The sequence below is a fragment of the Pelecanus crispus genome, chromosome 9, assembly GCF_030463565.1.
Source record: "Pelecanus crispus isolate bPelCri1 chromosome 9, bPelCri1.pri, whole genome shotgun sequence".
Classification (NCBI taxonomy): Eukaryota; Metazoa; Chordata; class Aves; order Pelecaniformes; family Pelecanidae; genus Pelecanus; species Pelecanus crispus.
The window spans coordinates 20,742,203-20,769,746 of NC_134651.1; the positions used below are offsets into that span (position 1 = coordinate 20,742,203).

The 27,544-nt window shown below is 40.2% G+C and overlaps 1 protein-coding gene across 1 annotated transcript in view; it reads left to right on the top strand.

Annotated features, from left to right (window-relative positions):
- Nucleotides 1–27,544, top strand: part of DOCK10 (dedicator of cytokinesis 10) — a 170,012-nt gene that overhangs the window by 65,118 nt on the left and 77,350 nt on the right. The window contains exons 3-8 of the mRNA XM_075716454.1: nt 5,921–6,010; nt 15,354–15,436; nt 20,172–20,244; nt 20,562–20,696; nt 20,969–21,103; nt 26,067–26,250. Of these exons, the coding sequence (XP_075572569.1) occupies nt 5,921–6,010; nt 15,354–15,436; nt 20,172–20,244; nt 20,562–20,696; nt 20,969–21,103; nt 26,067–26,250 (700 nt within the window). The remainder of the gene's footprint in view (nt 1–5,920; nt 6,011–15,353; nt 15,437–20,171; nt 20,245–20,561; nt 20,697–20,968; nt 21,104–26,066; nt 26,251–27,544) is intronic.

Sequence of the window (27,544 nt, forward strand, 5' to 3'; positions counted from 1 at the left end):
CAATAATGATTTCCCGTTTCTGGATCCGAGGTATTCACTGCATGCATCAGAGATGGGTCAATTATCATCATAGCTGCTGTACTGTCTAGTCTTGTTTTGTCTCAGAATTGCTTTCTCTCTCTGAATGCAATTCAAAGAGAATGCAGTTATCCTCGCAAGACTTCTGTTGGTCATTTCCAACATCTTACAAGAAGTCTGTGGAATAGCAAAGAATTCTTGCTATCAATCTGAACCCAATTGACTGTATTCATCCATTTCCCTGCATTTCAACAGAAGAATACAAGATGTATACGTTACAAAGATGCGTTCTCTGGTTTTTTACTCCAGCCAGGGAAAAGATGCTTCACTTTTTTGTAACTGTGCTTAATAATCCTTAAAAAAAAAAAAAAAAAAACCAAAAAAAAAACATTGATTCACATCAGTTCCACTTCTTATTTTCCTAGCAATGCTTTGCTTGCTAACTCTCCTCCTGCCTGCCCAAAGTCCAATCTCCCTTTGAGAAAAAGCATATCAGCTCAGCTTCATTTTTCACCTGCTCCTGGATCCCATGAACAAACTATCCTGTTGCTGTGCTGTGAAATAACAGCCAGTGGAAGTTTCTGCAGCAATACAGCAACTGTGTAGAGGAAGGATCTGCAGAGCTTCACAGGAGCTCCCTGTCACATGAGTGTGAGCTTGCACTACACTTCTCGGTGGTAGTAAGTGGGAGTTGATGGGCTTCCTGTTGTGCTTATAAAAGTGCGTGCTTGGCCGTGATGCTGGTAGGTTTGCATCTTCACCATTGGGTTACCATGCTCCATTCACCCTCTGTTTCCCAGACCTGGCCACGCTCTCCCTTGACAACTGGAACCACTGCTGTCTGGAATTCCTATTTCTCACTTTTCTCCTCCATGTTTACCGGAAAGGACACCATGAAAGAAGTATGACAACTTCCTTTAGATTGGTCTCCCTCTCACCTTTGACCTTCCACATGTTAGTCTTGCACAGATTTGTTGTCGTACATTTGTACTTCTGCTCCTAAGCACCTTCATGTGTCCAAGCAAAATGCTTGCTGTGTCCATTCATAAGTATTTTTTTGTCCTTTCTTCATGTCACTGAACACCCAGCAGTCTTTTTTCAAATCTCTCCAGGACCTCAAGTCTTGCATAGCATCATTGGTACCCTCCCTTAGTGGCAACAGGCTCAGCACCCCTTTGCTAATACCTTTGCTTGTGTGGAGGTTTGGTAACTAAATATATGTTAACAATATGTTGATAAATATAAGTTAATTGTCATAAAAAGGTAGCTGAAAGTATTTAATAGGTATTTCAATTTGATATGGTGTAAAAGCATGTTAAACTCTCTGGGTCATGAAAATTTGTTCCTCCTCCCCTCCCCACATACTATTTTTTTAAATCTCTGTTTGAAAAGTGGAACTCAGACTTTCTTAAACTAATTGTATAAATATGGCTGAATGTCTGATTTAAGCCTGCAGTAGAAATAGTAATTAATTGCCTAAATTTAGGACAGGTGTAAGATGGCAAAGCTTACCTGTGTAATGCAAAACCTGTTGAAGTTTAGTCTGACATGTTCGTGGTTCTGAGCTTTTGAAAGCCCATGCAGGTGCCCTTCAAGTATCATAGAGGCCTTAGAAGAGGGGCTGAGTCGTGCAGTGCTGATAATTCTCCATCACTGCAGGTGTGACTGTTTCCAGGCTTCTTTTTTTTTAGCTCTGAACAAGGAATAGCCAAGATCTCCCTATTTTTCAGATTGTGAAACCTCTGCTATCTAGATGTTGTGCAGGGACAAATAGTTATTCGTTCGGGTACAGAAGTTCACAACAGAACTAGATGCATCTTTAAGGGGAGAGGGCAAGAGTACGCGCGGTGCTGCCTCTTCACATGAAACAGAGCATGTGTGCCATAGGGGCAGCTCTAAGCACAGGACTTAGAGCCTCCTTGGAAATAACCCTGTAAACCTGACTTATTTCTAAGATCAGAAGAGTTACAGTGGTAAGATCATGGGTTATTTTCAATAGCACATGACTTATCTCCCACTTTCCCATGTGATGGGCAGTATCTGCTCATCCTTAGAGGAGCAGAAATTGAGTCCATTATTCTCATGATTAATGTGGTATGGGTATCATTGACTTGCAAGTTCGCATCGGCTGGGAGGAGCAGAAAAGCGAGAGAGGTATCTAGGCTTGGAGGGATGCACTCCAACTATTTAAATAGAGAGAGCTAATGCAGTCAGCAAAGCAAACAGTGTGTGGGCAGAGCACAGCCTCTCACACTGAGCGTGATTCAGTGAGCAATGGGGCAAAATCTGTCCTGTAAATGTACCTCCTCGGTGAGGTCTGTGCTGTGACAGCAGCCTGTCAGGAACCCCGTATAGCGACAGCATTTGCATGATGGTGTTAGTACAGCAAAGTTGCATCTTAGCCTGCTTTTTAATTTGATGGACTAACTCATTACAGTTTTTGGTAATGTTAACTAAATCTGGTTGCTTGGATGAAAATGGGGCTGAGCAGCTTTTCTTTAGAGAGGTTGAATCTGAGTATTAACATACAGCAGCATTTCTGCCCATGTGCGGTTAGCTCTCTTAGAAGGGCTGCCATTTCAGGAAGTAATATAATCATTTTTGATGCATCCGTCTAAAGATTTAACCACTGGTAACATGCTTTCAGACTGAAAGCTATTAGAATAGATTCAGAGTGAAAATGTTTGAAATGGCTAATGGAGTTAGAACTCCATTTTCAAACACTAAACTCACTGTGTCAGTGGGAAGTAGACACTGCCTGAAAACATTATTCCTAATCAATCGTTGATAAGGAGCAATATTAACTTGTGGCTTTCACTGTAGAAAGTGGATGTAGCAAGAGAGGGTGCTTAATTAAAACAACCTTGTAGCTAATCAAGCACCTGGGACCCAGAGTTTATGCAAATGAGACAGCCTGGCTGAATGCCAGAAATCTTTGCTGGATATAGGATATTTATATAAAATAGATTAAAAAAAATTCAGAAGAATTATGGAATTTAATCGTTTAGGCTGATACCTACATTATTTGATTATCACAGTTTGTATGCACAAATGAGAAGGTAGTTGATTTGAACAGGTAATTGCTATGATTGCCTAAACATTAGAAAATTAGGCTGGATTCAAAGCACACTTATAAATGCTGAATTCTGTAAATATCCTTTATTTTTTTTTTATGACCCTTTCAGAAACACTTAGTCTGTTGTTGAAATTTAGTTGTTTTCTGAAGTAAAAAGATTTTGGTGAATACAATGCTATGACTGATCAGCCTTTAAGAGCATTTAACTTTGGAAGTAATCAGCTATGAACAGGAAGTGTTTTTGTGGCAAGGCTTTTGCAGCTAAGTGGTCGAACATAACTAATTCTCAGAAGGGAAGTGCTTTGTAGTTTTTAAAACAACTTTAAATATAACAGTACACAAGTTTTTCCATGTTCTAATTCTATGTAAATAAACCTGTGATATTCTTTGGCAAAGTCTGCAAATGCGACAAGCCCAATGTTACCCGATTTCTGTGTTTTGCACGGCTGTGTTTGTTTCTTTCAAGTGCAGTCTTGTTGAGAAAGAAAGTGGGGGAGTGTAGCACAGGTGAAACAGTGGGCTTGAGTTACATGTCTTGTTCAGCCACAGTCTTTTTAATGAGCTGTGTAAGGGAAGGGAGGCACAATGACCCCATTAAGGCAAATGTTAGCTGTCTTTGGTCAGTGTGGGTATCAGTTGACAAGAAGCGTTGTGCTAGATAAAAAATTTTACTTACTATAAGTCTTAACTAAAACCAAAAAATACTGGAAACTATCTTCTGCATAATACATGGGGCAGATAAGTTTTGTTATGGGTAAGCAGAAGAGGTTGTTGGTCTCTCTGCAGCTTAGTCACCAGCCCGACGGGGTCAGTGCAAGGTAGAGTGCATCACACATCTCTTCTTTGTGGCCTCCCACTCTGCCTTAGTCTGGAAACAGCAGCTAATCTTCAGCAGTGGTGATATCATGGAAGGACGGTATGCATGCTTTGTGGCTGCTGCTGCTGGTGGCGGGGCCACGGCCCCGGGAAGAACTCCGTATGGTGGACTTCAGGGGCACCCGTGGGTCTTCAGCTGTGCTCAGGGATTGTGTCTTCTCGGGACTTCTTAAAAATGGGACTTAAAATGTCATGTATGTGTGAAGTAAAAGTAATGAAGTGCGTTCCAGAGACTGTGGGTACTGCTGGGAAGTCCCTAAGCAACCAAGAATTCAGACATCTTCACTATTACTAACTGTGGCCTGAAAATTCATACTTCTCCATTTGCTGTCTCTTTTACTCATAGACTAAATGATCGTGTAAACCTCCACTGCACGCAGGCTTTGGTAATACAGCTGGGTAGAGCCCAGGAACCCGCATTTAGGAAACTGAGCTTAGTTTGTCAAAACAACAGGGTTTTTTTTTCACTTTGTAGTGTCTACAAGGCGCCATTGTTATTTGTGGGAGCCAAAGTGTTTTAATTGTGTCGTATCCTGAGCTATCCAGATGAAACAGAAAAAGTTTGGGGAGTCCCATGATGTTTGCATCTGCCCGAGTGATACATGCCTGCCTTTCATAATTACTCGTATGGAAAGTGATGGGGGGGAATCGGTGTGGTCTGTGTAAGCTGCAAGGAAAAAATGCAGTCAATAATACCCAGGCAATTGTCGCGTAGAGTCTGGGTGCTTCAATTTGTAGAGAAAAAACATCACTTTTTAGTCTGAGGCTGGGGATTGGGAGGAGATCTTCCAGGGGCACAGTAGATATTGCAGACTGCTTCATGGTACTAGTAAGTAGTGGTTCTTCATAGTGAACCAGTTGTATGCCATAGGCCTTGCTTCGGAAATCATATGCCTTTCTGTAATGGAACAGAAGAAAGTGAGCTTGGGAGATCAGATTTGGTTTGGTTTCAGTCCTTCATTGTCTTGAGTGATGGAGTTACTCCATTGTAACTGAGAGCATGATCTGGTCTGCTGGGGTTTGGTTTTGTCTGTTTTCACCACTTATGGCAGAGAAAATGAGTGGGCCAGATCTGTGGATCAATTCAAAATACCCCAAAGCTTCCTCTCGTGTGACTTGCAAAGTGTCTGCCTTGCCTGATCTCAGCATGGAGTCCCTGGGTCACGCAGAGGAGCACTGCTGGTGGCCCTGGACGCTTGTTGGCCTGGTGGGAACTAAGGGAAGCTTGGCTCCTAGTGGAGACCTTCTGGAGATCCACTTCTCCGTGTGGTTTTCTGCTGTGGGGCCTGACAAGCCAGCTCAGTCAGGAGCTGCTTTCAAAAAAAATGGCTTAATTTGTGCAGCATCTGTTGAGTCTGAAAGGAGGTTGCAGGAAGCATCAGGAGTCCCATGTTAATCCTGCTCTGCTGTCTGTACCTGTGGATGGCAATGCCCCACTGAGAAGCTGTTGCCTGGTTGCACTTATTTTCCAGCCATCAAGCTGTCCTGTGGCAGTCCTTTTGCAATTTACTGGGAGGACGCTCTGCTCTTCTCTTCTCCTTCCAAAAGAGTCAAAGCTTTTAGTCCTGTTTCCACATTCCTTGCTGAAAAGGCATGAAGTGCAGAAGGGAAGTGGAGGAAGCAAGTAACGCTGTTGGATTTGGCGTATATTTCTGGGAGAGCGTGTAGGGAAGACGATGACTTTTTTTGTCAGAAACCTCAGAGACTGAAGCAAATTTTCTTGGAACAGCCTTTTTGAACACCGCTCTTGCTTGTAATGAATGCTTTAGCTGATAGTATTGAATAGCATGTGTGGGCAGGAGCTGGGTTGTAGTTGTTGGTGTGCATGTGTATTGGCTGCATGACAAATTGAAAAATGCAAGCCATAATAATAAGGTTCTTAACGTCTTCAGGAGACAAAACTGCTGTTCTGTCACTCTGACTAATTTGCCTTTTTTTGTTTCTTGTCAGACAGACACAATTTCACTGGAAATCAGGACGCTGTACCCTTCTGTACCTGAAGATGCAGAACAAAAAGCAGAAAATTTATTTGTTAAAGAGGTAAATATCTAGTGTGTGTATCCTTTAATTTTAAATAAAACAAAGGGTTTGGGGCCGGCTTGCTATGATTATAATTAACATCTTTTTTCTTTAATATTGTTTAGGTGATTTGAATCAGGTTTGAATTTTGGAGGCCAGAAGGAGGGGGAGGGTTAACAGCATATCTGCAGGTGCCTATTCTGAGATGTTTGTGTCTAGAAAATTGTGAATGCACTGAATCAGCCTCTTACTCTGTTGTTTTCCAGCTGCTTTCCCTGTCACTACTAGACACACCCAGACTACTAGTCCACTGATCCTGTTGTTGGTATTTTTACATGAGTGCCAATCATGGGTCATCCGTGCACTTTGCACTTGAAAATATTGATATCTTTCCAAAAAAGATAACTGTTTGACACTGGTTTACACTGTTAGAGTTAGAAGATACAAGGCATGTATCTTATTTGGAGGTGTATATTATAGCTATCTGAGGAGTAGTTGCACTGTGAAGGATGTGTAGGGGTTTATATTTATTGTCCACGTTTAGAGTCTATTCTATCTTCACAGCAGAAAGTCAAGCAAAGTTCTTCCATGGCTATTAGACCCCCACCAGCAGTGATTAATTGCTCTGCCTTTAAAAAAACTACAGTTTTATTGTTTCCAGACATGATCTCAGATTGTAGACGATTGCTCTTCCTGCTACTTCAGGGATGTTTCAGGTTGTCACTGGTTTTATCACTTTGAAGGATGTTGGAGGTGCTGGCTGCACTGTTCAAAGGAAGTTACCTTAGATGGCTCGCTGAACCTTCCCCATCTTTCACTAGAGATGTAAAGTATAGCTCATCATTTGCATTAACAAAACAGATTTATGAAACCAATTTTTCAGCCAGCTTCTATAAGATATTTAATTCCAAACACTTATAATTAGCCCATAATGTGTGTGTTCTCTGCCTTTTTTTTCACAGATTGGGATTTTTCACACCTGGCTTCCTGATCTGAATGAGTATGGGCTCATATGCACTATAACTGCAAGATAATTTGTGGAGGAAAAATCAGTTGCAGATAAACACAGGGATTAGAAAAAAATCCAAGATTAGGCAGAAATGTAGCTGTTGAATTGTATGCAACATGATATTTTACAGGCTGGCCCTATTTCTGTCCAACAGGTCTAGAAAGAGCAATAACAACTTACTGCCAGGTCAAATTGCCTGAACTTTGCCATCTTTCTTAATCTGGCAGTAGGGTTAAAAGATAATATAGCTTGTGGAATTATCTACCTTCCCAGAAGCCTCGCTGCCCTTTCAGCACTTTGGGTTCTGCTTTTTATTTTAAGGTTCCACAAGCTGCAAGGCTAGCACTGTGCTCATGGCTTTACAGAGAAAGTGGTGGGTCTAAAAATGGAACATAGTACTCAGTGTCTGGGAATCATTACAGCTGAGTACTCCAAGGGGATGCTAATGACAACCTGGTAAAATACATATTGAGCACATCCACTAACTTTCTCTGCAATACCAGTGAGCCAAAGGGAGGGGGAGAGAGGAGCAAAGCAGTGGAAAAAAACAGTACTACAGAAATAAGCCTGTACATGGAATAGTAGCAGGATAAGACCCTCTTTTAAAGTGGTAATGCATATGTTCCACTTTGCCACAAAGCCAAAAGCTATATATAAAATAAATTAAGCTCCAGGGAGAGGATGGTTTCTAGTCCAAAATTAAGTAAAACTGAGCATGGGGTGCTGTGCAGATCTGTGATTGTATTCCACTGCACCAGTTGCACAAATCTGTACTGATGCAGCAGCAATCTGCAGTGTTCCAGGCTGATGTTCAGCACTTCTGTACAGATGTGCAGGAGTGGAGTTTGTGACCTTCACTTCTTTTTCGGAGCTGTGAAAAAGGCAACACTTTACTCAGTGAAGGAGTCTTTCTTCAAATGTACTATGATATCACAAACAGTGAAGGCATCCATCTTATACATACTTGACTACCTGTTGGTCAGCTGGACTTGTTGCAACCCAGGATCAAATGTCTAATTCCTGATCGGACTGTACAAAGGCAGTGTACAGCTTCATCTTGCTGAACCCGTTTTGGTGTTCCCCATAAGTGGTAATGGCTCTCTCTGACCATTAGCGTATATCACACTATCTCTGTAGTTCAGCAGCTTGTGACATGAAGACATGGAGCAAGTCTGTTAACTACAAAGGAAGTTTCTGCTGTTGAAGGTGAAACTAATTTTCTTCATGTGCTGCAGTGTGAGGACATAGTACTGAAACTATTTCAAGTACTTGGATCCATGATATCCTGTCTTATTCTTCTGGACATTTGGTGTTCAGATGGTCTTGTCTATAAGGTACTGCTAGGTCATTTAAAAGGGTCATCAGAAGTCTGCGATAGTGCCTTAAAACCCTGTCTGTCTCTTCCTGGGTGTTTGTTTCCTACTGGTGACAGTAGGAAGGCTTTACTTTCACCTCTAGCTTTTTTATTGCTAGAGTCCTTCAAGGATCAGGTTTTTTTCCCCCAGGCCTTACCAAAATCCATACACATGACAGCTTGGGGATTTGATCAGATTCCCTTTGCTCAAGTGATCGTAAACAGTACTCAGAGGCACGCCAGGATGACTTGACTGCCTGTGCAATATCGGTTTATGGATGCAAAAGAGCTGACAAGCCAGATGAAGAAGGATGAGGCTGATGTTGCTGAGGAAAGCTTTCAGTATGGATAACATTTGACGCTGTCCACCTGTGGTGGAAGGTTTGTGCCTCTAGTTATCTAATTCAGTTCTCTTATACAGCTTTTAGATTCCTCAGTAACTACAGACTTTCAGCATTGGTGATGTTCAGATGTTATGGTAATGGATGAGGCAGAAGAATTTACTTTAACTAAGATGTCTAACCTTCTCCTTTCTGCTGAAACTGTAAAATGAAAATTTAAAAAAAAAAAAAAAAGTTGACTTGAATAAATAAATAGTCCTTTGATAACTAAATATTTTCTGTAGGATGCAAAGAGAATAAATATTTTACTTTTTATGATTCAGTAATATCTGAGTCCCTTTATTAATTTATACCTAATTATTAGGTATATTCTAAAGGTAATACTTTGTGAATCGATCATTCCTATACCTGTAGTCATCTTAGGATACTTTCCTTGTGGATTTTTCCACCTTAACTTTTCTTAGGCAGGAGGAGCTTGAGTAACTAAACTAGGTTCCAAGAAAAGAGAAGTTTCCAGAAACTTTTAAAGCCAGAATAAAATTGTCTTTGGCATTTATTTTTTCTAAGTATTCCTGACTTCCTTGAATTCTGTACTGTACCATGCTCTTTCCTCCTAAATTCTGAATTTTCTCACTCCTCGCAGAGTCTGCTGCATGTATTTATGCCAGTCAGCATTGTCCTTGTGGTCCATAATTTTGGCAAACAGAAACATTTACTCCACAAGAAACAAAATAAAACTCCTCCATTTAGTCAGTGAAAACATTCCTAATATCACCTTTCCCAACTCTGTATTCCTGAATATGCACATCAAATGGCAATCCTTGGGATTTTTCCCACATTTCATTCAGAAATATAAAGGGGTAATGCATTTTGCAATTCAAAGTTATATTTAGTTTGAGAAACTTAAGCTATCTAATTACAACATATTTAATCCCATATTGGTTTGCATCAAGTCAGTATTTTCAGGAAGTGTGCATGCATATACACACGCATGCGTACTATTTGCGCGTGTGTATCTATATGAAAGAAATTTTAGGTATATATGAAAAAAAAAATCCAGAAAGTAAATAAACATTAGCTGTCAACTGCCCTTTCTTAAATGAGTTTAAGCCAGATGATCCCTCCAGAAATGATAGGTGTTACTTGGATATGCTTTTCGGAAGCATGTTTGCAGAGGGGCTGGTCCTGTGGATGAGGAGGGGTATGCTGGGAGCTGTGCAGGGGCAGAAGGAGGATGGAGCAACTTGCTGCAGAAGCTTCCCCAGGTTATGCTGTGTAATTGTGGAAAATAAGCCTGGAGTGGCCTTTTAGAAACTGTCTCATCCCTCCCTCCCAGGCAGACCAGATACCTTCTGACCCATCCTTTTTGCTTCAGGAGTCTGATCCAGCGGCGGTGGCTGCTACAGGAAGGGCTCCTTTGGTGACTTGCTGGGCCTTGGATCAGCTGGCAAGGGCTATCGCTGGTGGTCTCATCCATATTCTAGCAAAGGTGGTGGGCTTCACGTTGCGTTCTTAAAATCCTATTGCTACCATTCGTTCTGCTGTGCACTTCTTACTGGTCACTGAGGTGGATTGCCTGCTATCGTGCAGATGGGCTGATTTGGAGCTTGTTAGTATTATGGAAGGGCCAACTTGCAGAGGTTCAAGTCAAGCCTGTCTCCTTCAGAAATCTGCTGGCACTCTCGAGCTGTGTTTGAGCACGCTTGTAGCTTTAAAAGTCATTTTAGAGCCGATTGCTTCTTTCAAATCACGGACATCTAAGCAGTTGTCATCTTAGCAATCTGTTGGAAAAAGCCTGGGAACAGAGGCCAGTTGATGGCATGCATGACGAGATTATGTCCTGCCTGCGACATCTGGAATCTGCCAGCACGTTGAGTAAGGGAGTCTGAGGTAAACCCAGAACCGAGTATACTAACAGCACTCTGCAAATGCAGCATTACTTAAACCTGTTTAGTGACTCTACATTTGATGTCAAATTGTGGTGTTTTAACATATGGAAATGACTCTTAAAGATGAGGACAATGAAGAAACGAGCTTGCTGGGGAGAGCTGTTGAGACTGAGCTTTCCTACACCCCAGCGTTGGCTCCTTTTCACTTGTGGGCGTAATTGTAGTCCTTACACTTCATCCTTAGAGCAGTAGGGACCATGCTGGCTGAAAAGCACTACATCAAAATGAAGTAACAGTGTAAGAATATTGACATTTCAATTGATGGATGATGTAGTTCATTTTGTCTGCTGCAGTACAGTATTCATGTGGACGCCTCTTCCGTGTGTAGATTTAATAGATACAAAAGTTGGAGTTCTCAATTGTAGTAAGTTTTCAGAGCCCTCGCCATTCATCTGGGAGATTTTTTTATTTGATAGTTTGCGGGTGTGTCTACAGGATCTGTAAGTAATGATTAAACATGAGTTTTATTAATCATAATGTTAAAAGAGCTACAGCCTTCTGTATAATTATTGAAAGTGTTTGTGTGTCCATACAGTTGATTTCTGAGGCTTTTTTATTAACACACTAATCTGCATTGCTCTTTCATATTTCAAAGTCAAATTAAAATGGGAACTCCTGTTGATAAATGTCACAAAGAAAGTTTTACTATTGCTCATCACAGTGTAGATTTCCTCAACTTCAAAATCTAAGTGCTGTCAGTACTTTAAAGAACTGTAGTGTCAGAACAGTGGCATACATTATTAAAGGACAGTGGGTCTTTTGATAGCACAAGACATAAATACATTTTTAAAATGTTTAATACTTCAATAGCGTGTTTTAATGTTTTGTTTTGTTACACTGCTGTGTCACTGGTCTTTACTATATGTGTGAACTGCGTTAATTTGGAAACAGCTTCGAGAGCCCCAAAATGAAGGTGCAGGTTGCTAGCAGCTACACTAGCAGCTAGCCCCTGACACTGCCGTGCTTGTCGCGGGCGTAAGGGAGCAGGGGTAGGCCTGGGGTGGCGGGCTGAATTTCAAGCCAGGGTGATCACGCCGTCTTCGACCTTGCCAAATCCCTACATGCTGCCTTTGGTTGTTGCAGCAGAGGTCACAAGAGGGAGGTGTGGTTGGGAAGGCTCTATGAGCAGTGCCACACATGTCCCCGGTCACGGGGCAGAGCACAGAGCCATCTCTGCAGCTTCCCCTTTAGCACTCTGCTCACATCCAGCTCTGGAAGGTCTTTGCTCTCTGTTTCCAAGCTCATGCATGGGCTTGCCCTTCCCTGTTCAACATCTCCTGCTTTCCACGTCAGACATAGCCACTCTTCAAAGGTGAGTGACGTGGCAGGGTTGCTCTGTGCATGCAAGAAGCCTGGTTGTTCCATGAATTACTTTTATCATATGTGCATCTGTATTTCCAAAGACCACATACCTAGCGCTATCTTAGAGAGAATGTAAACAGGGGAGTTCCTTTCAAATGTTTCAGGGTGTTTTGTGTTTCTCTCACTTCCCGTTCTCTTTTCTTTTCTTTTTTTTTTTTTTTTCTTCAAAAGGTTCATTTGCATTGCAGGGTAAATCTTTTTTAAGCGCCTCTTTCACTGTGGTGGCCATTGTGCTGTCATTGCTAGAACCAGTGCTAAGAAGTTACAGGTGGAAAAAACTTGCAGGGTTGTCTGTCTCTCTAAGGAAAAATTAGGCCAGCTGGGCAACAAGAAAAAAGAAAAGAAATGCCCTGAATTTGATAGGGCCCTTGGGAATGGGCTGTGCAGCCTGCCTGGTCAACAATGCAGTAGGAAAGTTCATGCAAACGTGCCAAACCTCCCACATCCCAAAGCTTCCATTTGTCTGTCTATATTTTTCCTCCCCCACAGTCCACTTGAGCTCAACAGCCCCTGCACTGGTGCTTCCACTCTTTGCCAGGGACAGTAGGATCCAGCTCTGGCCTCTTGATGAAACCGCTGCCTCTAGAAAGGTTTTTCTTACTCCTCAAATCAGGTTTGCAGGTGTATTTCCTCATTGCTAAAATTCAATTTCCAATAATAATTTCCAATTAAAAAAAAAAAATCTTTAATAGTCAGTACAGTCAGCAGAAGTATTTGATTTTTAGTTGGGATATTCTGAAGAGAAAATGCTGTAATTTTTTTTTAAACTAGATCTAGTTTACAACGGATAACCCCAACAAGCAAGTTCAAGAACAGCATTAGCTGTTGCACTGAATTGGCTTGCCTTTTGTGAATTTACTGAATGATACTTGAATGTGCTGCTTGTCCCCTTTGATTTTTATTTTGATTAGCTTTTTCTTGGAGGAGCACAATAAACCTTTATAGTTATAAGCTAAAATACTGTGGCCCGCTCTATATGTTATTCACAACTGGTTTTTTGAACACATCAGCCTATAATGTTTGCAATAAAAGCCTGCGTTGAGAATTCTCTGTGGGCTTTAATTGCATCTGCTAAGTAGAATATTTTGTAATGAAAGTACCACAGGGGAAAAAGTGGTCCTTTCTGTAGAAGGTTCAGTTGGTTTGCGTTTGCCAAGTAGAGAGTGAAGTGTGAATTGGAGGGTCTGTGTTCATCCCCAGACATTCAATGAATGAGCTTTTCATTGGCTTATGTAGAACAGTATATATTGCTCTTGTAAGAGTATTCTTATAGCCCAGGTGACTATCAAATAGTTTTAACTAAAACTTAGATCACATGAATACAAATGTGACCGAGTCATTTCATGAAGATTCACAAAACAGAAAGGTTGGTTTTGGTTGTTTGGTTTTTTTCCTCTATTCAAAGGCAAAGTGCAAATGTTGGAGTGGTGTAGGAACATGGTTGTCAGAGGTAGGCTTTGGACCTGACCCTGCAAGTCGCAGAGTTAGTCAGCTGTAATGCTATAGTATTATGTTCATTCTCAGCAAATACATGATTATTTTATATTGTCTAATGGTCACACTGTATTCTGCATCCTGTAGGATAACGAGGGTTTATGTCAGACCGGAGAGTAGATGCTAGATCCACATGGAGTATGTTTGCCGCAGAGTGCCTTTGGTTGTGCTGAACTGCTCAGTTCAGCGTCAGAGTGGGAGAGAACTGCCTATAAATGTGCATCCGCTTCCTTGCCGCCTTTTCCATACTCTAAAACTAATAAAGCTGTCACGGAAGACTGTGACCACATCCAAGATGACTTCCTAAATTAACTTGTGGTTACATACTCTGCATGTTTTACAGAAGATTTAAAAAGGAGATTTGTTAAGCCAGTGCCGAGTAATTCAGAAAGCACCACCTTTAAGTTTTCAGCCCATCTCGGTTTTTGCTCCAGCAGCCTGGTAATCCCCTCCCTGTCCCTCTGAGGTAGAGACCACTGTGCAAGCAATGACTGCCATGGGAGCTTCAGAAGAGGCTGGCAGGGAGGAGAGGGAATACTCCGGGTAGGAGGAGTACTCATTTATCCTGTCCCTTTATTGCCTTTTCTTCCACTTTCTCTGCATAGCTTTTGGTATTTAAATATCTTTGATCCATCCTTTATTCCATTCTCTTTGTCTTGTGGAGTCTCATCCTTCCCATGCCTTTCCGTGAGACTTTTTCCTGTTCCCACCTCTGATTCTTTACAATGCTGCTGCTTCTTTCTCTACTGTAGATCTCCACCATTTTCCTTCGTGACGTGCCTCCCGTTCCCTATGGTCTTGGGCAGCAGCTTCTGCTGTTAGGTTTTAGGCTTGATCCCTCCCTTTCTTCGTGTCCATCTCACATGGGCTGGTGCAAATGTTCAGGTGGAGTGTGGGGAGAAAATAATAGAATACCATACAAGTATCAATTTGTATTTTACATTCTGTAGCAAGAATCACTGGAAATCCTGAAATTGTGTCATTTTTCTTGTAGGTGTGTACCTTATCAATAACTGTACATATTGCATGCATCTTGTTGCCTTTAAAAATGTCATGTTGTGTTTAATTGCATTGATAAAAGTTCTGCATTGAATGAATCACAGTTATTCTGGTCTATTTGACAGCATAGCAAAGTCCTTCGGTGTAGTCTTTGTTCAGGTCTGGTTCCCTTATTTAAGGGAGATTGATATATTAAGAACAATTTCAAAAGATGAATGCAAAACCAGCAAGAAATTTTTTAGAAAATAAAGACTACAAGGAGATGATGAGATGACTGAGCAAATTCAATGTGGAAGGGAAGATTAGACTCTGGTGAGAAATGATAGTCCTATTAATATATTCCTGAATGTTGTTAAAAGGTTAATGATCAATTCTTAAGGGCAGAACAAGAAGTAGAGGGCTTGTGCTGCAACAAGGTGGATAAAAAGAGTAGGGCAAAAGTATTTACAATGGAAGGCTTAGGTAATGAAACAGGATGCAAACAAAAAATGTATAGTTAATGTCCCTGGAGAAAGTCAGGCCTAAACTAGGTAATGTCTTTTGAGGCAGTAGCGATAGAATCTAATGATGCTTCATACAGAGTAGATGAGAATCAGTAAAGCATGTTAAATTTCTATCAGCCCCCGCCTTCATCTTGTATGATTCAGTACATTTGATTTAAAAGGGAAATTGTGCTTCAAAATGTGGAAGCATATGACTCTGACTTTCCTTTAAGAACTGTGCACCCAGTTATAAAAGAGAAGAATATGTTCTCTAGCACAAAGGACTCCCTCGGATCTTTCTTAGTTCTCTAACCTTCTTGAGTCTAAATAGCTGTAGTAATTCTATTGTTGTTGTTTGTGTTTTTCCTCTTTAGGCTTGTAAATACTACAGTTCCCAGTGGCATGTTGTGAACTACAAATATGAACAGTATTCAGAAGACTTTCGACACTTACCACAGTAAGATCTAGCATAAGTTCTTCTTTTTTTATTTTTTCCTATTAGGTTTGTGTCATCTTACTGAGCTTTGTCCGTATTTGTACCTTCCTTTGTCTTATATGCTCTGCTTGTTTTAGCATATTTAGACTGCCTTGCATTTTTAAAAAGGGGAAGAAAAAGTCCTTTAGCAAAAGTTCAAGACTCTGCAGAATTCACTAGTATCAACAAACTCTATTAGTGCTGATTCAAGTCCTTAGAAGCGTATTTGTGTATTCAAATCACAGTTGATACAGGAAAGCTGGCTTTCCGTTTTCCTTAATAATGCATAAATGTCACTCACCTTTAACTGGGATTAATTCTCCTTTTAGTTACCCTGTGTAACAGAGGAGTAGGATTTCACTTAGTGCTTTATAGCTGTACCATACAGAAGAACTGGGTGCACACCATGCGCTGGTGCAGCACTGGCGATACAAGGCTGCAGAAATGTGCAGGTGTCTGGGTAAGCGGGCATCCCTTCTGTGCTTGGAAGCAGTACATTAAAATCAGTGTAAAGGTGCTGGGAGGAGAAGGAACAAGTTCCTTGACTTGAGTGGAAAGAAATTAAGAATTTGCTGCTCATTCCTTCATGTGTGAGTTTCTATCCATACTCCTGTTTCTGGCAGGTTTGTATCCTGTGCCCTGAGGACTGTTTTAGGAAGTAGCTAATGAAATCATTGAATGCCCAAACAAGCTCTGTTACTGCCTCCTTTCCTGGAATTCAATGCATTAAAATCATGATACTGAATGAAAAAGGTTGTTACATGCACATAACATAGGAATGGGTGCTCCAGGTTTGGGTTGGATGGAAACGAGTACTAGCTAATCATATTGTTTCAGGAATCTATAAACTGATTCTTACGGTCCCTTTAGATGCTGTGTTCAGAGGGTTTTGTGCTGCAAGCTTTGCCTCAGATCTGCATTCTCTCTTGTATGTTGGTATTTTTATGAACAGTGAATGTGGTAGTACAAAAAGCCATTAAGAGCAGTTTTGCTAATCAGAGATTATAAACATACCTTTTTGTAAGTACCCGGTGTACTGATTGTTTTAGAAAACTAATGCATTTAGTGCTCAAGAAAAATGGTTTCCTAATAGCAGTTTTCCATTTAACCTTAAGCATCTTCACTCTTACGAAATATGCAGTTGACAGACATGGTTGCATTACTCTGCAATTTAGCAGCTACATTTTAGCTGATTACATACATCCTCTTCTGTGAAGGTTATTTTACTATGGTGCTTAATATGATTTGCTTTCATGAGTTCATGCTCCAGGGATGTTATGGTGTCTTACATCTTTTTTCCCCCCTTGCACAGAGGATTATAACAAAACAGTAGATCTTGTTTTGTCTTGTATCAGAACATAGCAGTCGGGAATGGTTTGGGTGCAGCACTGGTTGATGTTTCAGAAGCAAAATTATAGCAGGAGTGTCTGTATTTTGTTTGCTGAAAGTTGCCATGGCTTTTGAGCTTAACATACCTTAAACAGAGCTGGTTTGGAGTCCATCTCATTTCCTACCTTTTCCAGCCTCTTCAGCATCAATGGACCTTGATTTGCACATGCATGTTACAAAGTTCAGTGTTTTAGACTAAATCACCTCATTAAAAATAAAGTGGCTTGATATGTCCTTGCCGTAGTATTGTATCTCACTGTTGATAGTTCTGGATGCCCAGTTTCCACAGTTTTTTGTTTCATTTGTGCAAAACTGCTGTCACACCATCAGGAATCTAAGCATGTTGTTGTATCAGCTCCTTCATAGGAAGTAGTTGTGTCAGGGAAGATTGGATGAGTGTTAAGCATTTAACTTTGCATCATGAGAAAGGAACATCATTTACAATACCAGATCTAACTGTGGCTGAAGTATTTCCATTCACTGAGAGTGTGCTGAACCTTCCCATAGGGCTTCCCATTTATAAACACACAAATTGGGACTCAGTGGCCTTCAGCTACACTGAAGGACTGCATACTTTTTTGTACGTGAGGCCATGCTGTGCTGTTTCACACAGTCATACAATGTCAAGTAATGGGTGCATGGTGTAGCAGATTTTTATCAGATATCAAAGTTACCTTTTCTGATTGGGAAGCAGCTGCAAGGTGATGCTGACCACCTGGGGCAGGCAGTGAGGACTCAATGTGTCCATGGTGCAATTCCACTGAAGTAGTGCTGTGGCACTGGGGAAGAGCTCAATGACGTGCACAACAACTTAAGCAAAACGTTTAGCAATTGCTTTAGTTTTTCTCTGACTGTGTTCCTCCTTTGAGGTTTTTCTCAGGTCTTTCTCCCCCTTAAATTCCTCTCTGTGAGATCTCACTACCTCTTTTTGCACCATTTTTTATGCTTCGTGCTGGTGCGTTCTTGCTTCTTGAGCAAGTGGAAGAGTGGAGGAAGAACAGGGGTTGCTTAGTGTGTACTGTGGTGACAGTATGTCTGGGAATAGAAATAGTCGTTAGCAAATTTTTTGCTGTCATTTATAGAAAACGTGGAACATTTGGTAGGTATTTCTTGCCTGGTCCCTTGGAATTCTGCCTCTTCATATGGGTCTGAAGAGGCAGTAGATAGAGGAAAAAGAGTATACCAAACAGGATCACGTACTTAACCACGCTTTATCTGCCTGCCCTGGAATGATGAGGAGCATGCCCAAAAAGATTCCCATCCAAGGAAGGGAAAAACTTCTTCTGTGGAGAATGACACACAGGTCTGAGTTGGATGAGTGTTCCATGGGTGGTCAGTGAGATCTGACACCTGAAGCAGTAGTGGTCTGTCCTTTTCTATCTCTTTTATAGCTCTGCTGAGAGGACAGAAGGATTTTCTTCTGAGAAACTTGCCATGTGCCCAGGCTTGTGGAAGGGCTGTGGTTTAGTGGGACAGGCTCACTCTCTGACCATGGAGCAGCAGAGCGGGACAGAGTTGCTGTGTCCGTATGGTGAGGGGCTGGCACCTCGCTAATGCAGCAGATTTCCAACTCCTCCTTCCCCTCCCCAGTAGCATCAAGGGCATTAGGGTTGGGGTTTTCTTTTGGTCTTTTTTTTCAGTAGCCGACTAACTTGTCCTGTTACTGGTACAGATCCTCAAGCAGATGTGTGCAGTAGTGTTATCTGTCCATGTGTGGCCAGAGAGCATCAGTCTCCCTACACATCACCCCGAGAGCACTGTGGTGCACTTTCAGCTCAGAATAATGAATAAGCCAATAGGGGTTTTGTCTCAAAATGTGAAGGCTTGAATGGTGTTTTTTGTAAAAGGTGGGATTTGGCTTGAGATTTTTGTTTTGGGGTTCTTACGGGTGGGAGGGAGTATTTGTGTAAGAATTTTTAACAGCTGCCCTTGGTTGCATTGGAAAACCTGCAGTGGATTTCCATCACTCATATTCTGATATTAACGCTTTTACAGATGTCAAAGACGTCAATAGATTGCAAATGTTCCTTTTAGTCAAAGTATTGATCAGTTGTTTACCGGAACAAACAAAAACAGGGAATAAAACACTCCTGTGTTCTGTGTGCACTTGGTTCTCCTGGCTCTGCTGAAATGCTGGCTTTGGTTGCGGTGGGGTAGTCACGTCATGACAACACTGACTTTCAAATGGGGAAAGTGAGGAGGAGATAGGTATTGCTCATTAATCTTCCTAATCTGTAACTTGTGTATGAATGAATAGAAAATGAAAAGGGTCAAAGTTACCACTTTTTTTTTTTTTTTTTTTTTTTTTAAAAATTAGTGGCATTTAACATCATGCACTAGTGTGGGCTAAAGTTCGCTAAGTTGAGAGAGGAAGGTGGCTTAGGAGTCTGTGGTTTCTCAACTTCTGTTTGGATTTGCTTCCTTACCTGATAGAGAATAGTGTTGCTCTGTTCCCGTTCTCAGGTTGAGTAGATGAAAGTAAGTTCTGGAAAAGCTGGTCTTCCTGATAAATGATGGCTTTTAGCATGACAACTGTTGTAGGTTTTCATATGATAACTGAAGATTTCCAAGATGAGACGTGCAATCTTCAGGAATTTGAAAACAATGTTGGTATTTTTCAGGTCACAGAAAAATCTGTTTCTTTTCCATTTAAAAATATCTTTGAATTTTTATCATGTGTATCTGGCTGTTACTTAAGGTTTAATTCTGCAACATGTGAAGTACTCTGGGCCTAAGTACAATTACTTAGGTGCTTAAAATTAAGCAAGTGCTTAAGTGCTTTCCTTTTTCATACTCAGTTTTGGTTTTAAGTCCACAATATGAAGATCTTAAATGGCACCACATCAAAAAGACATCTGTGTATTCTTAAAAATTACTTTAAGGCTGTGTTCATCATATTGAATAGTAAAAAATATCTTGAAATATTGAAGAAATGTAGAAGCTTTAAGCTGAATATTCTAATGTTGTTCTTGGTTAGAAAAAGCTATTAGAGTTCATGCTCATTTGACAGCCTTAAATGGTATATTTCTTTGGAAATTGTTTGGGGTTTGTTGCCTGTTATGGAAGAGCAATGAAGGGAACAAGAAGTGGTATTTCATCATTTGTATAAAACTGTTGCAACTTTATAGTGTTCAAAAAAAAAGATACATGCCTTAAGAAAAAAGCTTTATTTTGAAACTGTAGTGATTTTTAAAGGAGGTAATAGGATCCCAGCAATAGGTGTACTGAAGATGCTGTGGGGATTCGGAATGGTTGCCTCCCTGAAATAGCAGGTACACGATTATTTAAAAAAGAAAAAAAATTAAAGACATTTTTCCTCCCCTCCCAGAAATGAATGTAGACCAGAGAAACTGCCGTCACATTCCTTTGAAATCGATCATGAAGATGTGGATAAGGATGAAGTATGTATTTTGGGTTTTGGTGGTTTTTTTTTTTCCCTGGGGAAGAGTTATTTATTGCTTTAATATCAAATAAAGAATGATCATGGAGGCTTGTTATCTCCTATAAAATATTTCATATTTTAAATAACTGAAGTTAGTGGAACAGTTTTGTCTCTTATGTCATCATGTGTACAGCAGGCATATTAATAACATCTTATTTTAAAAGGAATGAAAGGATGATTATTTGTTGTCAAGCAGATATTCACACATTACAGTTTTCTTTCGTCCTAGAATTCAAAAAGCAAGTCCGTGCAATATTAATCGTGTCTTTCATACAGGATACAACATCCCACTCATCTTCAAAAGGTGGTGGTGGTGGAGGAGGAGGAGGATTGGCAGCAGGAGTTTACAAGTCTGGATGGCTTTATAAAGGGAATTTCAACAGCACTGTAAACAATAGCATTACTGTTCGGGTAAGGGGACAGCATTATTTTTCCTTCATTCCATTTGGATTTATATCCTCCACGGAGGCATACTTGTTTGCCATTGTCATTTAGCTGTTTATATCTCAGGTTTGATTACATCGTTTTAAATGATACTAAGGTAATATTGGAGTTGTCCACAAAATAAAGTGATTGATGTGCAGTAGGAGTTGCCTATTATTTAAACCCTGTGAATAAAGTATCAGTGAAAATAATTTGCAGTACAACAATTGTCATTCTTTCTTTTTCCCCCCCTACTTCAGTCATTCAAAAAGCGCTACTTCCAGCTGACACAGTTGTCGGATAACTCATATATTATGAATTTTTATAAAGATGAAAAAATATCAAAGGAGCCAAAGGGATGTATTTTCTTAGATTCTTGTACAGGAGTTGTACAGGTAAGTTTCAATTTATTTCATTATATTGTTTGAGTGTCAGATAAATTTTAAAAGGCAAGCAGAAGAACACATACATGAATGGAATAGTGGTCTCATTAGCAGTTTCATGAAATGAAAACACTGTTAGCTTTGCTCTTTAAATTGGTGCAAGTGCTCAGACTGACAGGTTACAAAAAACACAATTGAATTATGGTAATAGATCATGCAATTGCTCTTTGCCCACAGCACACATGAGAAAAAAATATTGTAAGAAGTTTCTTTTCACTGAAATTATTTTCTTAGCTGCCAGATTTTACCACATGCTTTTACTAAGACCATTCTTGCTTGTTGTGGGTTAAAGAGACCCAGGTTACAAAGCATCGGCTGTTGGGCAAGTGGTAAATTAATCTTGTATCCTGAGCCTCCTTGAAGATGACCACTTTTGGAGGCAATAGAGAGTCTTAATGGCAGCAGGTAGGACAGAGCTTTATTGTTTATTGTGGCACCACTTTTTTTTTTTTTTTTCCCCCTCTGGTTCCCCCTAAGATTGAGTTCTTAGCTTCCCCCCCCCCCCCCCCTTGCTCTGCCTTTCCTCTAGTTCTATTAATTTATTTCTCTTTTTTTTTTTCTCTTTTCCTTTTTTCCATTCTAAACAAGATGTTTAGCTCCATGTCAGTAAATAAGGAAATTCCTTGGGTTTTTTAGCTATGCTTTATTCTTTACTACTTAACCAGTAAAGATTGGTAACAGTGCTAATGCAGACTGATTTGAGGGTTGCTTTGAAAGAAACCTTTCAGGTGATGCAAGGGAAGACCCCTGATAAACACAAGCTCTTGTTGGTTGGGAAGTCTCTCCTTCACCCCTAAACAGGCCCTTTGGAGCAAGAAAAATAATCAGTGAGTAATTCACTCTGGGAACAAATATTTGCTGACAACCCCCCGCATGCAGAACCTCATTCCTGCACCCAGGAAAGTATCTGGTTCTGTAGGGGATGACTGTTCCCCTGTGTAGTTCAAAAGCGTGTTTCTTTTTTCAAACAGGTGTAGGACAGGATGGAGGTAAATATGTAGAGGACAATGATGTTTGCCTATGTCAGTCCATTGGCTTGAAAGACCCTAACAGGTAGCTTGGAAGTATGGCAGAAGCCATAGAGGAGATTCTAACACAGAAATCCTGTTTAGAAATTAGTGCTTGCTCCTGCTTGCTGGCAGTGTGTGCTTTCTTTTAAGATGGGTCTCAGCCAGATCTCTAGTTAAGCCCTGAACGTCCCTGTAGTGTGGTTTTAGGTACCGACTTAATGGTATCCCAGAGGGTGCCTGTTCTGCTGAGTTGTTTCCGATGACACTCGATGATAGCAGAAATGTCTTGGCTGCAAGATTTCTGGTCTTTTTGACTAACCTCTGACAAAAAAGCTCAAGAAACCTTTGAAATCCTCCTCCTGAACTTTGACAGCTGCCTTCTAAATCTACACTATTCCTGCAAATTGTCTCAGACTGTTTGAACTGTGTGTTCTTCTCTTGCCTATCCCCAGGCGCTGGTTTTCGTGATTGTTCCTTGATTAACTTTTAGAATGGGATGCACAAATTTATGAACTATCTTCACAAGCAAGAAGTGAGAGTCTTAGCCAAGGGGGTAATAGGGCAAGTATCATCAGCTATCAAAGTGTGTGATGAACTTAGAGTCATAGGGCTGAAAAACAAAACCTGGCTTAGAGTTGCCATAAACAGGGAGACCATAGCATGTAGAGAAAGAGTTGGGTAAAACTGAAGATTTAGAGGAAAACTGTGATGTGAAAGTTCTGATTTAATGAGTTTTAATACCACTATAAATCATTTAACTCTCTATGAATGACTTTGAGCTCCTGTTTGATAGAGGTTGAATATCTAAATTGTAGTAAACATCCTGGAGAAATCATGTCCAGATAAAATACAAAATACTTCCAAAACAATTCTGTTATTTTGGAAGAATGACCCTGCAGGCATTAGACTTAGCGTGATGTTTCATTTGTAGCTCATCCATAGTTTCTTTTTGAATCTTGTATTATGTCCTTCTGGAAGAAAATTTAAACTTGGAATTAAGTGTTGAAGATTGTAAGTCAACCTCAAGGTCCACATACCATATTGAAGGACTTACAGAGAAGCAAACTGAGAAATGGTGCATTTTTTTGGTTTGTTTTTTTTTCCCCCTGTTAACTGATCAGGAAGAAAATAGTTGGCTTTAGATTTGAAACAAAGGCTTTGCTGTAGATCTCATCTGCTTGCCAGAAGTCTGATGTGCAGATGGAAAAGTGGATATTGAAGTTTTCCTGCCCTGATGTTCTTAAGATTCAGCATGCAAGATGTATTGCTCTGTTAGATAATGTCTCATATTGTTACAGTACCTGATTTAAACATCTTGGCCATGTCTGTAAGGGGAAGTATGTAATATAGACAAGAAATGCATTGATTTTATTGCTCTTTGTACTTTCTGAAGATAAATTGAAACGTAGCCTTTTTATTTATAGAGCATGCATAAATTGGTATATATAATCCACTTACACAAATCATCATAGAATCATAGAATGCTTTGGGTTGGAAGGGACCTTTGGAGGTCATCTAGCCCAACTCCCCTGCAGTGAGCAGGGACAGCTTTAACTGGATCAGGCTGCTCAGAGTCCCGTCCAACCTGACCTGGAATGTTTCCAGGGATGGGGCCTCTACCACCTCTCTGGGCAACCTGTTCCAGTGCTTGACCACCCTCATTGTAAAGTTTTGAATGGCCACTACCTAAGATTCTTGGCATGGTTTTGTTCAACTTGTAGCTCTTGCTCCAGCCCTCATGTTATATCAGTAAAAACAGTTTTCAGTGAAATTTTAGTCCTTGTTTTACATTAACTTGAATGTATGCAGTGATTGGAGGATTAGAGTGATTTCAGGATCAAGAAAAATACTGGACACATGAGAACAAATTGCTACAAAACCCAACCCTATTCTTACCCTGTGTTGGTTGAACTAAAATTTATATCCCTGACAGAATATTCACCTCAATAAAGTACTTCAGAGGAAAACTATTTCCTACCAAGATAATTTCCAGTAGCAGAACTAAAAAATAACACACACGCACACAGATACACACACACAATCCCAAGTCAGTTTGAAAAGCCAAGATTTGACTGACTCTGACCCGAGTAGCTCCAGAAGAAGTTGTTCAGTCTTAACTGATTCCTTAGCTGGGTCATGACATGTAATATAAAGACTGGAGCAAGTGATTAACAACAGATTGGGTAGGAATCTTCTAAATCATCTCTGCTCCTGGAAAAAAAATGTTCATGGAACTTTATTCTCAGTGTCTTGGGTTCTCAGTCTCCTCAGCTAATCAGTATCAGATTTTGCCTCTGTTCCTCTTAAATAAAAATATCAGTGTCATCTCACCATCTGGATTAGAAGCTATTCTTAGTAACTTGTTGATATAGGACTGTACTGGGAAATAGTTATAGTATGTAGAACTACAGGATACCGCTGTCATGTTATTTGAGACTGTTAATGAAGAAAAATGAAATTGGGTGAAATGGCCAGTTACGGGGTGGATGAATTGTTTTTCATTTGTCAGCATCACTCAAAGGTTAGATGTGTCAACATAGTGATGGGAATTTTCTGGAATACTGAAAACAAAACGTTGGCACCGATGTCCATAGTCAGTGGTTGTAAAAGTTTGATGAAGTAATAGAAGGTAGGACGTGTCAGTGTTCTTTCAGATTTAAGCAAGGAGGAGAGACAGTTGATGCAACTGCTTCCATAAGACTAAGAGATAAAAGCCTCACTAATTTGATAAATTTGAGGAATGAAACACATTATATTAGATTGCATCACTTTGTTTAATTTTATTGAGTTGTTTCAGTAACTAAGCACCTGTTAATTCTTATGACAGAAATTGACGGATTAACCATCTACTGCAGGTAAAATCTGGTAATACAGAACAGATCTCAGAACTCAATCTGTTGCCAGTATACTGGGCGTTGGTTCTTATTCTGTACTTGAAAAGGATACCATTGCAATGACTGAACAGCACTATACCTCATCCTTTGTCTCCTGCAAAGTATTGTTGAAATCACCTTAGTCGTTTTTAAAATACTTCTAACACAAAGGCAGCAGTGGGAAGTACCCATTGTAATCTTTTCACGTGGAGGAATTTGTCCTATTGCAATCTTCTGGAGAGATTTACTGGTTAATTTCTGTTCCAAGTTTAGACTCATATCATCCAGAAACTCCTTCAGAAAAATATAAGCAGAAGAAAATTATGTAGAAATGCTCTCATCCTAACCACAATGTTTCTAACTTAATTCAATGCTCAGAAATTGTTACCTTTATGTACCTTGTTAGCAACATCTGTAAATATCTCGAAACAGAAGATTTTATAAATTGTTCACAATTAGCTTTGACCTATTCAGATCCAACCTCAGCAGTCAGGGATGGAATAGTCTTTGACCACATGCCGACTTTGCTTGCTTGCTAGTTTGAATTTGGTGAACTCAGTCCTGTGCCACTGAACAAATATTCATATAACTTAGCACTACTTAGTATCTTTTTGAGTGTCTGATGTGCTGGTAAGGTGTAGGAGACTTGGGCTTTAGAGGTGTTATCTCCAGACAGCTATGACTTATGTAGCAATGCTGTACTTTGCCATCAGAGGTCTTTCGTGGTTCCACTTAGGAGGTATTCCCTACTGCAGTTTGAAGTGTTATTGTGCATAGTCTTAGATTTCTGTGGCTAAATAGAAGATGTGTATTTGGCCATGGAAGATCTTAGATGCACAAAGACCCAACAATAAATTGACATAAGTTTGCATTAATGTCACACTACTTGGATTTTCTTTAAAGCCACTGAATTTTGCTTGAATGTTATTTTTAAGGAGTGGCCATATACAAGTCCATCTCATGGATGCCTTTTTCAGCACCTTTTTGTAATTAGTTCTAGTGTTTATTTTTCTTTTCCTTTTGTTCCAACAGAATAACAGACTTAGGAAACATGCCTTTGAATTGAAAATGAATGACCTCACATACTTTGTGCTGGCAGCTGAAAATGAGCAGGATATGGATGACTGGATTTTCACTCTCAACAAAATCCTGCAAATAAGTCCAGAGGGAACCATTCAGGAGAGGAAAAGTGCAGATCTCACTGATCTGAAACTTGGTAAGAGTGAATAGTCTCTTGCTTTTTTTTTTTTTTTTTTTTTTTTTTTGGTCAAATGCAAAAAAATTGAACTTTCAGATATCACTATTGAATTATTTTAACTGCCTGAGTCTGTAATGGATTCCGCACCTATTGATTTCTGATGAAGCAGCACCAGTCTTTTGGCAATCCCTGAACAATGTCAGCTAACTCCCCACAGATCATTTTCAAAAGGCTGTGGGGGAGGTAAAGCTGCTCCCCGCAAAGTCAGCAGGAGCAGTGTGGCTCTGCTCTGCATATGCAGCTCTTTTTCAAACATAGTCCTCTCTGTCAGTGGTCTTCCTAGTACTTTGTGTTTTACTGTCTTGGGAGTCTGAAGGTTTTAAAGAGTGTTGTGCTGGATAGAGGCTAGATCAGTTCTTTTTCCAGTGTTTTGTTTTCTTTAAAAATCTGGAGCTAATAATTAAAAAAAAATCCCAGCTGTGGTATATTGCTCTTTCCCTGAAAGCTTATTGACTTTTCATTTCTTGCTTTTGTGAGTTTGCATATTAATATGCTTTCACTGCAGAAGAAAGAATTGGATGCTTTCATACTGCACTCTTCATGTGGCAGTAACTCATTTGTCCACATAATAAATCCACATTCAGTTTGGATGAACCTCAGCTGAAATTCTAAGACTGAAAACACTTGAAACCTTAATACAGATTTGAACTGCTTGTGCTCTGAGCTGAATGAAAGCTTTGAATCCACATGCATCTGAATCTTGGGGAAGTTCAGAGCTAATTGAAGGCTTTAGCCTGGTGTTTATAATAAATTCTGATTTTGGAGGGGCAGGATACTTTTCATGTAGCCGAAGATGTTTTTATAATTTGGAGGCACAAGAGACTTGCACTTCAGAATCAGAGAAGTACTTTTGAAAATCCCACCCATAAGGGATATTAATGAAACAGGAAGAAATATGTGCATAAAAGGTCAAAGACGTAAGGCTAACACAAAACAGAAGTCTCTACTGGTAAAAACCCTGATAACAAGCAACAGGAATGTGCTATGGAGTTAACTTGTCAAAAGGCATGATGCTTTCTTGGCAGAAGAGCCCTAAATGGCTGTAATGACTTATTTCACATTGGGCTGAATTACCTAGTGAAAGCAGAACGGTCCCTGGTGGGCTAAGTAAAGAAAAGGGGCTGCTGTGTAGCGTTGTTCTCTGGATCCACGGATTTGCAGTTCATGGAGTCCAGACTCCATCCCTCCCCTTCCCAAAGAGTGGGTAAAGCCCTGCCTGCTTCACTGAAGACTCCCTTTGCTGAGAGTCCAA